General features: G+C 38.2%; 1 protein-coding gene across 3 annotated transcripts in view; it reads right to left on the bottom strand.

Moving 5' to 3' along the window:
• Positions 1-12,917, bottom strand: part of tet3 (tet methylcytosine dioxygenase 3) — a 141,107-nt gene that overhangs the window by 13,655 nt on the left and 114,535 nt on the right. For all 3 annotated transcript variants that reach the window (XM_051924417.1, XM_028798725.2, XM_028798741.2), the window contains exons 4-6: positions 3,970-4,063; positions 1,857-2,065; positions 1,109-1,259 (exon numbers count right to left, since the gene is read on the bottom strand). In XM_051924417.1, coding sequence (XP_051780377.1) covers positions 1,109-1,259; positions 1,857-2,065; positions 3,970-4,063 — 454 coding nt within the window. The remainder of the gene's footprint in view (positions 1-1,108; positions 1,260-1,856; positions 2,066-3,969; positions 4,064-12,917) is intronic.

Genomic DNA, 12,917 nt, shown 5'->3' on the forward strand with positions numbered 1-12,917 from the left:
CAAATCCAGCAGAATTCTTTCAAATTATTGGGGAATCACATATTTGAGGACACCAGAGGAAGTTAAGGAGAAGTGTGTTTAGGACTGAAGTCAGGAAGCACTTTTTTATGTAAAGAGAGGCTGAAACAAACTACCTAAACATGTAGTTGAAGCACAGGCTTTGACAACCTTTAAGATGTATCTGGATGAGATATCGGGGCAGATCAGCTATTAGCTAAACAAACAAGCTTGATGGTCTGAATGGTCTCCTCTCATTAATCAAATTTCTTATGTTCTTATGTTAAGGACAGAATCCAGGAAACACTTTGTGCAAATGGTTGTGATGGACCAGTACAAACTACTGAGTCATGGAGTTAAAGTGCAAGCCTTCAAAACTTTTAAAAGTAACTGGATTAAGGTTTTGGGACAACTTAGCTATTAGTTAAACAAACAAGCCCTAGTCCTCTAATTTGTCAAAATCCAGTCAGTCATTTTCCAACCCACTATACCCTAACACAGGGTCAAGGGGGTCTGCTGGAGGCAATCCCAGCCAACACAGGGCGCAAGGCAGGAACAAATCCCGGGTAGGGCGTCAGCCTACCGCAGGGCACACACACCAGGGACAATTTAGGATCGCCAATGCACCTAACCTGCATGTCTTTGGACTGTGGGAGGAAACTGGGGCACCTGGAGGAAACCCACGTAGAGAACATTCAAACTCAATGCAGGGAGGACCCGGGAAGCGAACCCAGATCTCCTTACTGCCTGAACCACTGTGCCGGCCCAATTTGTTAAAATTCTTGTTTTTATTTCCTGTAATATAGGAATCAGTTTTCTGTCTGGCAATAAGTTTAATGTTTAAAGCCTACAACCACCAAAGCGAGCATAAGATAAAATTCATGCTGTTAGTTGTGCATTTTCTCAGGTTTTTTGAAAGGTACCTGAAACAAACATCTACATTTTCTGACTAATTACCTTACCTGAGGAGTCTACATAACAGCCTGTCCCAGAGGGCTCTTCCAAGCTCATAGTGAACAATATACTTAAAAACTTTGCTTCAATCTGAAAGTTTATCGTGATGCCTAGTAACAACATTCAGCTACAGTATTCAACTTGTTGAAAGGCTCACCTCTTTAGGGTTGTCTCCACTCAATCGGAACTTGCGTGGTGTTTTGCTGCGAGCATATTTGCATCCATTGAAGTACATACTCCATGAACAACCAAATGAGAAAGAGGCTCCACATGTTTCTGGGTCTTTGCCTTGGCAGGCACAGGTACGACTTGATATGGAAAGAATACGAAAAGAAATTGGTAACTCGTGACACCAATGTCATTTTTCCTTATTAGATAGATAGATAGATAGATAGATAGATAGATAGATAGATAGATAGATAGATAGATAGATAGATAGATAGATAGATAGATAGATAGATAGATAGATAGATAGATAGATAGATAGATACTTTATTAATCCCAATGGGAAATTATACTACTCAAAGGCACAGTACACTTAGATGGGAAATATGGAGCGCAGGATCAGGGAATTAAATCTTCCTTCTCCCTGTAATAGTGAAGAATATCCATGGTGTCTACATTAAACATTATAATTTTGTGCAAGAATAAAGACAAGTACCTTATCAAGTACAGAAAAACTATAGATTAATAAGAGCAGCAGTGCAAAGACTGGGGAGTTTGTTTGTTTGCAATACAAGTCCAACAGATTTTTTTTATTTTTAACTATATATTTATTTAATAGATATACAGTATTTGTGTTGGAACTTAATTAGATTTTTTCCATTCATTTTACAATTGAACAATAACATGGTCATACAGCAACAATTTGAATTCTGTATTATTAGAAGGCAAAAGCAACTTACAGTTCATTGAGGCCACAGCGCCGTGCAGTGGGGTTGCCGAACTTTGTGATAGTTTCAGAAACCTCTCGATACAGCTTGTCACCCACCTCTCGTGGCACTCCTTCCCAGGCCAAAATGAGAATAATAATGACTGCATTTTCACAGTGATGGCCTGCTCTATGCCGGACAAGACATAAGAGCTTTTCTGTGACACTGGACCTCCGAATCACCTGTAAATGAAAAGACAGCTATAGCAAGTTGTGTTCCAGGCCATGTGTTATTGTTTTGGCTCTTTGGGCTGTTTATGCTAACAATTTAAAGAAGTACAATATTTCTAATGTTCAATGGTCAAATGCTTGTGGTGTGTTTAAAGCTATATATTTTGTGTAGCTTTCGCGGTACCTACTGTAGGCAGTCATTTATTTATTTACAGTGCCTTCCAAATGTATTCAGACTTTTTTTTTTTACATATTGTTACTGTATGTTGCTGCCTTGTGCTAAATCATTTAAATTCATTTCATTTAAGCAACACTCAATACCCCAGAATGACAACGTAAAAACAGGATTTTAGGCATTTTTCCAAACTTATTAAAAATAAAAACTGAAATATCGCACTGGCACAAGTATTCAGACCCACTACTCAGTACTTAGTTAAAACCTCTTTGGCAGCGATTACACCCTGGACTCTTCTTGGGTTTGACGCAACACCTGGGTTTGGGAATTTTCTGCCATTCTTCTCTGCAGATTCTCTCCAATTCTCTCAGGTTAGATGGACATGTCAGTGGACAGCTATTTTTATATCTCCCCATAGATTTTCAATTGGGTTCAAGTCTAAGCTCTGACTGGGCTACTCAAGAACATTCCCAAAGTTGTTGTTAAGCCACTTTTGGGTTGTCTTCACTTTGTGCTTTGGGTGATCGTCCTGCTGGAAAGTGAAACTTTGGCCCAGTCTGAGGTCCAGAGCACTGTGGAGCAGCTTTTCCTTAGGCATACTGTAGATCCATACTTTGCTCTGTTCCGCTTTCCCTCCAACCTGTCTAGTCTCTAAGTCCTTGCAATGGTATTGCACAGGTGATGATCAGTACCTGGTTTCCTCCAGACATGGTGCTTAGAATTGAGACCATATTGATCAATAGTGGTTTTATCAGAACAGCAAGTCTTTGGTTCTCACAGTCTGACATTCCTCAGGGTGCCTTTTTGCAAACCCCAAGTGGCCTTTCACTCTGCCATAAAGCCCAGATTGTTACAGTGGTAGTTGTCCTTCCAGAAGTTTCTATAGTCTCCACAAAGAATCTCTTGAGCTCACCCAGAGTTCCCATTGCTCAGTTTGACCGAGTGTCCATCTCTAGGATGAGTCAGAGTTATAGATCGATGAAATGTGGCAATGATGGTTTCCTTCTGGAAGTTTCCATCTCCACATCAGTTTTCTGGAGCTGAGCACTGTGTTCTTGGTCAGTCTGGTCAGGCAGCCAACTCTAGGAAGAGTCCTGGTTGTTCCAGACTTCTTCCATTTAAGAATTATGGAGGTCACCATGATATGGGAAACCTTCAGTACTGCAGGCCTTTTTTGTAGCCTTACCCAGATCTGTGCCTTGACACAATCATGTCTCAGAACTGCTCAACCAATTGAATTGATCAGAGGTGGACTCCAAACAAGGTATGGAAACATCTCAATTATAAGCAACATAGTGGAATCCACTAGAGGCAAATTTCAAGTGTCATAGCAAAGGATTTGAATACATGGGTTACAGTGTGATATTTCAGTTCTTCATTTTTAATAAATTTGCAAAAATTCCTACAATCCTGTTTTCACTTTATCATTCTGGGGTATTGATTTGCTTGAATAAATTTAAACGATATTAGCACAAGACAGCAACACAACAAAATGTTTAGTAAAGTGGTCTGAATATTTTCTGAAATCATGAGGTTATTAGGGATGAGCTCTGCTTTACCAGTTAATGAGTGGTCATTTTAATGCCTGTTAACTGAGAGCCTGCTACTTTGGCGAATGAGCTTTCTGGAAATGTTATCATTAACAACATCATAACTGCCTTTAATGTATTTTGACATAATGTTTTGCAGATCCTGGTGTACTATTATCATGTTAATTATATATTAAGGAACACAGACTTACCCACTTGGCAATGGGGCATCCTTGTGAACTTTTACCCTCTTTACCAGTGTACATCACCTTCTCTATCCTGATAGCCTCTCCTTTCTGTCCATATCTGCAAAAATGTGAGTAAAGAATCAGAAGCTAAATCAACCAAACCTTTTCTATTTTTCACACCCTAGGACAAACAGCTTCTGCAGGTATTTCTCCTTGTGAAACAGATTTTAAACATGCAGTTTTATTGTAATATATTCATGTAAGTCTACACAAAACAAAACTGGGCAATGTTGAAGACAAGTCACTGATTTTGAAGCGTATGCAAACAAAGGTATAATAATAACACTAATACCTTTTTATTAATAAAGCGTCTTTCCCATACACAGTGTGCTTCACAAATATTCAAAAGCACACAAAGGGAATATAAGCAGAGAAAAATCACAAGTAATGCTCAAAAGAAACTAGAATCATTAAGCACCGAATAAAACATAAATACATTAAACACAAAATCGGGGGTTTGATCAATAAATACAAAGTGCCAAAGCACAATAAACACATACGATAGTCCGGGACACAGGATACCATCATAGGGGTCAGGACAGAGTGAGTTAAACTAACAGAATAAATTATGTTAAATGCCTTCTAGAACTGATGGGTCTTAAATTGCTTTTAAATGAATGAATAGAGTACCCGGCCTAATTATTTTTGGAGACCAACTCCAAAGAGCTGAAGATTATACTGTATATTTATAGATGCAGGCTAGTCTGGGGTGCAACAAGATGGCTGGCTTCATGGGCCAGAGTGAGCGTACAACACTGTAGTGATGTAAAAGGTCACTGATGCAGTCTGGTGAAAGGCCATTTAAAGCATTACAGGTTAGCAATGGGATTTTATATTCAATCCTATGGGTGCCACTGAAGACAGATGAGGACAGGCTTTACTTATACACTCACTGCTGGGAGTCCAAGTGATGGACTTTGGGAGCAGTTGATGCTGAGAGAATAGATTACAAATGACACCTGGCAGCAGAAAGTTAGAAAACTCAATGTGGCAAATTTTGCAATCATAAACAAACTTACCAGGCCGAGCGATCATTTAAATATCTTTCGTTACATCATACATGTGAACTTTGCCACACACTGTGACACAAACAATACCTCATTTGCAAGCGATGCGTATTGACTTCACACTCCCAGTAATCAAATTATTACAATATTTACAGTTGACTTTTAATCTGGTATGAAATCATACATGTGATGTTTCATAAATTGTCACAAAAATATTTGAAAAAATTCTATATAAGGAATATCCAAGTGTTATGCATCAATCAAAAGGTCCTAGCCAATAGATTTCAATAAATATGATTGAGCTACAGGCTGAAAAACGAAAACAGCGTTACACCGTTCTTCTAATTTTTTTGTGCGCTCTCGCATATTGCTTCACAAAACAAAAGCGCTATATAAATGTAATGAATTATTATTATTATTAAAAGCAAATACCTACAAGATGACACATCAGTACTTACAGTAGATTCTCCTGATCAACACAAGTCCAAGCAGACTTGGCAGATACTACCTCAAATTTACGGGTCATTAGCTCAGACTCAATAGGTCACACGCTCTCAAACCTTATACCAATGGATGGCAGTGAATGTGACATCTCCAATGATATGTAGATGTCCATTTATGAACATAATGAGACACAGCTAGAGGTGTGCATAATCAACTATAAGTTTCTCAAGTAAGCATGGCACATCAACAGTAAACAGTAGCAGAGCATTGAAAAGGGGTGTCACTGAGCATCATTTTTACTTATTTTCTGGAACAAATGGCTTCAAGTCGAACAAAACGCACTTTGAGTGAGATTTAGAAGGCTACCTCCAAAGACAGCGATAAAGACCTGGCGGATATTGAGTCCAACACAGACAGCAGTTCAGAAGAAGAGTTTAACTAGCTAAACAATTATTTTGTGTAATTCATATTTAGTTTCATTTTGATTAGTGTAGATCGTTGTTACTTTAAAGTATTACATGTAATGTTACATTGACAATGGCACCATCAAGCAGCCATAATGTACATTTTAAAATGCATAATATGTGTACAGTGGAACCTTGGTTCACAACCATAATTCGTTCCAAAACTCTGGTCGTAACCCAATTTGGCCGTGAACCGAAGTAATTTCCCCCATAGGATTGTATGTAAATACAATTAATCCGTTCCAGACCGTACAAACTGTATGTAAATACATATTTTTTTAAAGATTTTTAAGCACCAATACAGTTAATCATACCATAGAATATACAGCGTAATAGTAAACTAAATGTAAAAACATCTGCAGTGGGTTGGCACCCTGCCCAGGATTGTTTCCTGCCTTGTGCCCTGTGTTGGCTGGGATTGGCTCCAGCAGACCCCCGTGACCCTGTGTTTGGATTCAGCGGGTTGGACGATGGATGGATGGATGTAAAAACATTGAATAACACTGAGAAAACCTTGAACAACAGAGAAAACTAACACTGCAAGAGTTCGCACTATAGCGCTACGAACCCCTCGCTAAAAACACTTTTTTTAATGAGTTTTAAGCACAGGGAAAAAAATTAACATTTGAAAAATCCGTAATTTAATAAACCACCAAGAAAAGTAACATTGCAACAATGCATGCTACGAACCGATCGCTGTAAACAGAAGTGAAATGGAGGTTAAAATCCTGTAGAAAAAAGTCTTCATTAAATACAACGAGGTTAAAACAATGCTGGAATCTGTCTCTTTAAAAACAAGCCCATATGCGGCCAGCCCTCTCTCTCTCTCTCGCGCGCGTGTGTGTGTCTCTCTCTCTCTCGCGCGCTTCTGTCTCTCTCTCGCGCGCTTCTGTCTCTCTCTCTCTCATGTGTGTGTGTGTCTCTCGCGCACACGCGTGTGTCTCTCTCTCTCTCTCGCACGTCTCTCTCGTCTCTCTCTCTCTCGCGCGTCTGTGTGTGTGTGTCTCTGTCTCGCTCCCTGCACAGGGAGAGACTGAACACGTGCAGAAATCATCGGCGCACACAAACCGAAAGGGAAACTGGCTTGTTCATATACCAAGTGTGTGGTCATGAACAGATGCAAAAGTTTGGCGAACTTTTTGATCGTAAACCGATTTGTACGTGTTCCGGGATGTTTGTGAACCAAGGTTCCACTGTATATTATAGATAATGTGTAAGTATATTACAATACATAACTCTTCACACCCTCCTTGCATTAGTGTTGCATGAAATTGTCTACACCAAAGGTATTTATATTTCAGACTTTTAATATGATTATGATTTTAAACTATTTTTATATGATTATTTGTTTTATGTGCAATAAAATTGTTCAGAACCTGGATCACCATTTGGTGAGGTTTTGGATAGGGGAGAAGGGGCCGTGGTGCCAAATTCTGTAACAATTTATTTCTTAGTGTTATCAACATGAAACTTTAAACAGGTATAGTTGACATGTCTGGGAATGCCTCAGACGTGAAAAAACTCACTCGCATTACTTGTACATGAGATATACTGTATCAGAAAACAAAAATTTGAAAAAAATAGCTTCTATTTTTTCCTAGTTTAGCAGCAGATTATAAGTAAAGGAATGTTTAAATTTTCCACAAACACAGATTCTACCACATTTGAGAAGTTATCTGTCAGGTTTTAGTGCCTTTATTTTTTAATAATAAGGCTATGTTTTGGGGTACCCCCTCTCAGGTGGAGATTGCTGAAGAATGCCCTCAGGGTGTAAGGGGATTTTTTTAACAGAGAAGGTGGAAGTAAAAAATATTCTTAATGTGATTTATGTGCGTTTTCGGACACTGTGTGCAGTCAAAAATCATGCCTTCTGGAAAATTACGGCAATACAGTGTGATTGCGAAGACTGAATGAAAATCAGCTTATTTTCTTAAACTGGGTTTAATTGACAATTATGATGAGTTCTATTTTATTAGTTTAATTTTAAAGAGTGTTTAGTGATAAAGCAGGTACCACCACATTGTTCTCTCTTTTCAGTGTTTAGCAGTGCTCTCCCATTCAACGGCTGCCACAAAGGACAATAACTTTGAGCCTGAAATAACACTTTTTTATTAATTTACTAAACACATCTAATCTAACATTAAGGTACTGGTGAGTTTAAACCTCCCTACTACCCTAGTACACAAGTCTCTTGGAATGTGAGAGGAGAACTGGAGCTCCTGGACAAAACCCTACACTAACATACAGAGAAGTTACAAAGTATGAGTAGATAATGCCCAGAATTCCAACCCAGTTTCCATTAACAGAGAAGCACCAACGCTAACTTCTGTGCCATTCACTCAAAATGACAGCCATAGTATATCCCAACAGTAGTAGGCAATAGGGCTGTCAAGAACCGACACTTTGGTACCAAGTTGATACCAGAATTCTTGAAATGCAACTACTAGTTTTTTTACAGTATTAGTAGTAAGGAGTGAACGTTGGTACTGCACTCATGTGTGACTGAGAACAAATGATGTAAAAATGATGTAAAAATGATTCAGAGTGGTAATGATAAATAGCAGAAGTCATAAAATGTGTTGTGTTTGAGGGTGGAGAAGTTCTGGAAGAGACTGTGGAAATTGTGCTTACTATAAAAAAAAATACAAAAATCGTCAAAACACATACACACAGGCTTTTATCAGTGGCACTTTTATCTCATTATAGAATTAGTTCAGAAATAGATTCATGCATTCTTTAAGAGCAAAATGATATGACTAATCAGATGAGCGTTGTAATTGTTTAACTGTAGATGAACTATAACTATAGATGAAAAGATGGTGAAATTAAGTGTTCTAAAGCACTCGTTTTCTGATTGCAATAAGCATATCTACAGAATCCTGCTCAAGTACTGTATCCATGCATTTTCTAAGTGGCATATATACAGTTCGGGGTTGCAGAGAAAACCTCCCATACATCCACAATTACGCAAAAAGCTTTGCTTGGTGCTAGAGGAGGTGTTGATGAGGCCAACAGGGGGTGCCTACCCTCTGGTTTAAACGTGGACCACAATGGTCCAGTTCAGTGATGGGGACGCTGTGCTGTTAAAAATGATGCTGTCCTTTGGATGACTCTGTGTGGACATAAAAGATCCCTGGGCATCTTTCGTAAAAAGAGTTTTGTGTATCCCGGTGTCCTGGCTAAATTGCCCACCACAGCATACTCATTCTGGCCCTCTAATCATCCCCTGTCATTAATTGGCTGTCTCTCTCACCTCTTCACCGTCTAACAGCTGATTTGTGGTGAGCATACTGGTGCAAATATGGCTGCCATTGCATCATCCAAGTGGATGCTACATATTAGTGGTGGTTGAAATGGCTCCTCACTCACTGAAGTGCTTCGAATTGTGAGAAAGGAGCTATATAAATGTAAAGAAGTATTATTATTATTATATACAGTTGGACTGTGGGATGTGAGGGAAAACTGCACACTGACAATGCTAACAACAGGCAAATGTCAGTTGAAGTAGCTATTTGGCTTGTCTACACCGGTGACAAAATGAAGTGCTCCATTTATTAATACCAAAAAAAATTTGTAGTGTTCCAGTGCTTCGAAGCACAAAGCACAGCTCCCTGTTAATGCAGTATGTACTGTGTTAATAGAAGTGAGTAATTCACAAAACAAGCAAAATGTACTTCACTGCTCAATGCGAACATGGAAATGCTAAATTTGTGTCATTCATTTGTTTTTTGAAGACATTTTGTTGGTTTTTTTTGATAGTCATATATTTGAATGGTTAAGATTTATTGCCTACAGGTAACATCAATTCAATTAATTGTGATTTAGGAACTATACACACACTAAACAATAGCAAAACACCACAACAAAAACTGTTTTACAAGAGTTCTGAAATAAAGGATTAATATAAAACTGACAAGACCAATTTCACACAGGAAGCCATAAAGTCTGGAGAAATGTAAAACAGGATGGACAGATTTGGACAACATTTGAAATCTGACTTTTTAGTAAGTTACTTTTTTATCTAGCTAATGATGCAAACAACAAAGTGATTCTCTGACAACCAGACTGATATTAAGCAGTATTGTGTAGTTACTGGAGAGAAAATGACAGGAAATAAATTTAGAATATGCCAATGGAAATGTAGTCCATGATGGTACCTTTCTTTATAAACCCTATGCTGAAATCCTCCCAAGATTATAACAAAACCCCAAACTTGTTGTTACACTGGGGGAATCCCTCTGTCTATACCAAATTAAAATTCAATCCCTGCATTGTACTTTAACGTTTATGAAGCTAATATTAGTTTACTTAAATAACAGACTACTTGAAGAATGTACCAGTGTTTCAACAGGGTTTGTAATACTGTTAGTATTTATATGTTTTATATTCTATTAAAGAAAAAGGCTCAATATTGTTCAGTCCAATAATGAAAGTACTTTTACTAAAATGAAGTTGATGGGATTTCTAGTTCAGTCATCCAGTTAATGTGACATCCCTAGTAGGGACCAATTCAGAGTTGCCAAAAAAACAACATTCATTTTTCAAAGGAAAACAGAGCAACTAAAGAAAAGGTCAGAGAGATACGATCAGAATGTACAAACTCCACACAGACATTAACTGGGTTTGGACCTACGTTCCTGTAACTGTGAGGAAACAGCATTAATCCTGGTTAATTCACCTCATTTTCAAACTATTCTTCTCACATTCAAGTTGTGTGACCGTGACCGAGAGACCAAAGTGCGCTTTATATTTACACTTTTTCACCAGATTCCTTTAAAATATTTGTGTAGTAGTTAGGTGCCATTTTCTATTTTCTAATAGTGTCACCCATAATCTTAACATGTTTCTCCCTCATCTTGAGAGAGGATTATCATATTTTAATCCACATGATATTTTTTGACTGAAGACTTTCAAACAAGGAGAATCTGGTCAAAGTTATCTTAAACATTATAAAAAAAACACATTTTTCTAGTATGGTTAATAATATATAAAAATGTGTGCAATTAAAAAAAATCTAACCTTCCTGCTCTGACATTTAAAATGTGAAGCTCTGTTCATATTAATTGCAAGTAGTTGCACTTCCATGCGCATGGAGAAAATGATATTTGATATTGTGACAGAGAAAAAGCCAAGAAATGATTGGATTTCCCCACTAGGTGGCTTCTTGTTTAATGATGCAATCAGACAGGCATTAGGCTGACCTCCTACAACCTGTTCTTCTACAAATGCACACTGCCAGCCTTTTAAGTGGCTGTCTGTTTGCCAACATGAGAAGGTGGCCGCTACAAAGAGCACTAAAGATTAAGTCACCCGCAAAGATCAGCAGGGCCATGGGAAGAGGCTTCCGCAATGTGTGTCGGCAGCAGTCTTGTAAGAATGAAAAGCTGTTGCAAGAAAAGGCAGAAAGCTCCGTCTGTTATAAAGAAGCTCAAAGAGCTGGCTGGCTGTGTTCCAGCATGCTGACTTACACAACAACTAACATGGCCCAGTATTTCCGGGCAAGAAATATTTAAAAAATGTTTTTTTACCTGCCCTTTATCAATATCATGTTTTATTTGCATGGTATAATAAAATCTACTCCTTAGCTTAAACTGAACTTAAAATGTCAAAAATGTACACTTTACCCATACTAAAAATATCATGTGCACTGGGAAAAACGTGAAGGCAATAGAGTTATACCTCTGCTCTAGCTGAATGAGAAAATTGTCCTTTGTCTGCTCCAAAACTGTCCTACATTTGCTTACATTTCCATCTCTCACTAAACAGTTACGGGTTTGTAATTATTGCATGTGATACGGCATTTAAGTTTCTGGATGACAGAAATGATACAAATGAACAAAAGCTTTGCAATGTAATATCATTCTAAGGGAACCATAAAAATATGATATGAAAAATTAAAAGACTTCTTTAGGTGTTCAATACCAATCAAATAACAAAGTCTTCATCTTACATGTTATGTGTGAGACCCTTATGAAATATCTCAATATAGTCTAAAGTGCATACTACAAATATATACAGTAATTTCGTGCATAGCAGCTTTTCACGAATGTAAATGTCTAACTTTTCATGTGTTTTCCGAGTCTCTCATTCACTGAAGGACCACAGTCGCCATACTGGGAGTAACTGGCAGAAAGATGCCCTAGACAGAATACCAGTCTATATCCCTATCTGGATGGGATTCGTTTTACACCAAGAGGTGTGGTAATGTCACTGTTACCCAAGGACATCTATCATTTGTAAGCCCTTTTGGGTGGGATTAGCTTTATATGAGGAGATTGGGTAAAGGCAGTGTTTGAAGCAGGCCACTACACACAGGTACTCTGAACCCGCATTTCCCCATTCTTACCTTACAAGTACCGGTAGTTAATGCATGAGTACTACTGCATAGCGTCAGTTCAGACCACACCAACAACCCTTACTTTTAAGAATACGTCTACTCGCACTTCCAAGGGGCTCTGCCCACAACCCACCCCTCCTGTTCTGCTATAAACTGTGCATATCAGCTTGCCTTTGGACCTCCAACGGGATTCCCCATCCTGTCTGTCTTACAGCATGCATGACAAGGAGTACCGGCTGTTCTTTTTTTGTTCTTCAGCCACTGGGTAAAGTACTTAAAACTAGAGGACTGCTGTTAATTACGACATGGGACAAGTTTAACCTGGAGTAAATTTTTAAGAGTTTTTAAAAAGTTAAAATGCTCTGTAATCTTTACTGCTAAGTTAACATGCAGTCCGTAAAAAGTTACTGACAGGAGTGATTTTGCTGGAAGTAAAATTACAGAGGTCCTCCGGTAATAATTATTTTATCCCAACTCACTTTGCAAAGTTAGTCCCATTCTGAATAGGGCTTATGACCAGACACACACAAATGTTAGCTACTCATAATGTACCGATAAAGCTGTCTATATTTCTGAAGGGTACCATGCTTACTATGCCTTTATTCTCAGCTAGTCGTAATTTACTATTTGCCAGCACCAAATGAACTGATTACGGAGGAG

Source organism: Erpetoichthys calabaricus, chromosome 1 (assembly GCF_900747795.2).
Source record: "Erpetoichthys calabaricus chromosome 1, fErpCal1.3, whole genome shotgun sequence".
In the NCBI taxonomy this organism is placed as follows: Eukaryota; Metazoa; Chordata; class Cladistia; order Polypteriformes; family Polypteridae; genus Erpetoichthys; species Erpetoichthys calabaricus.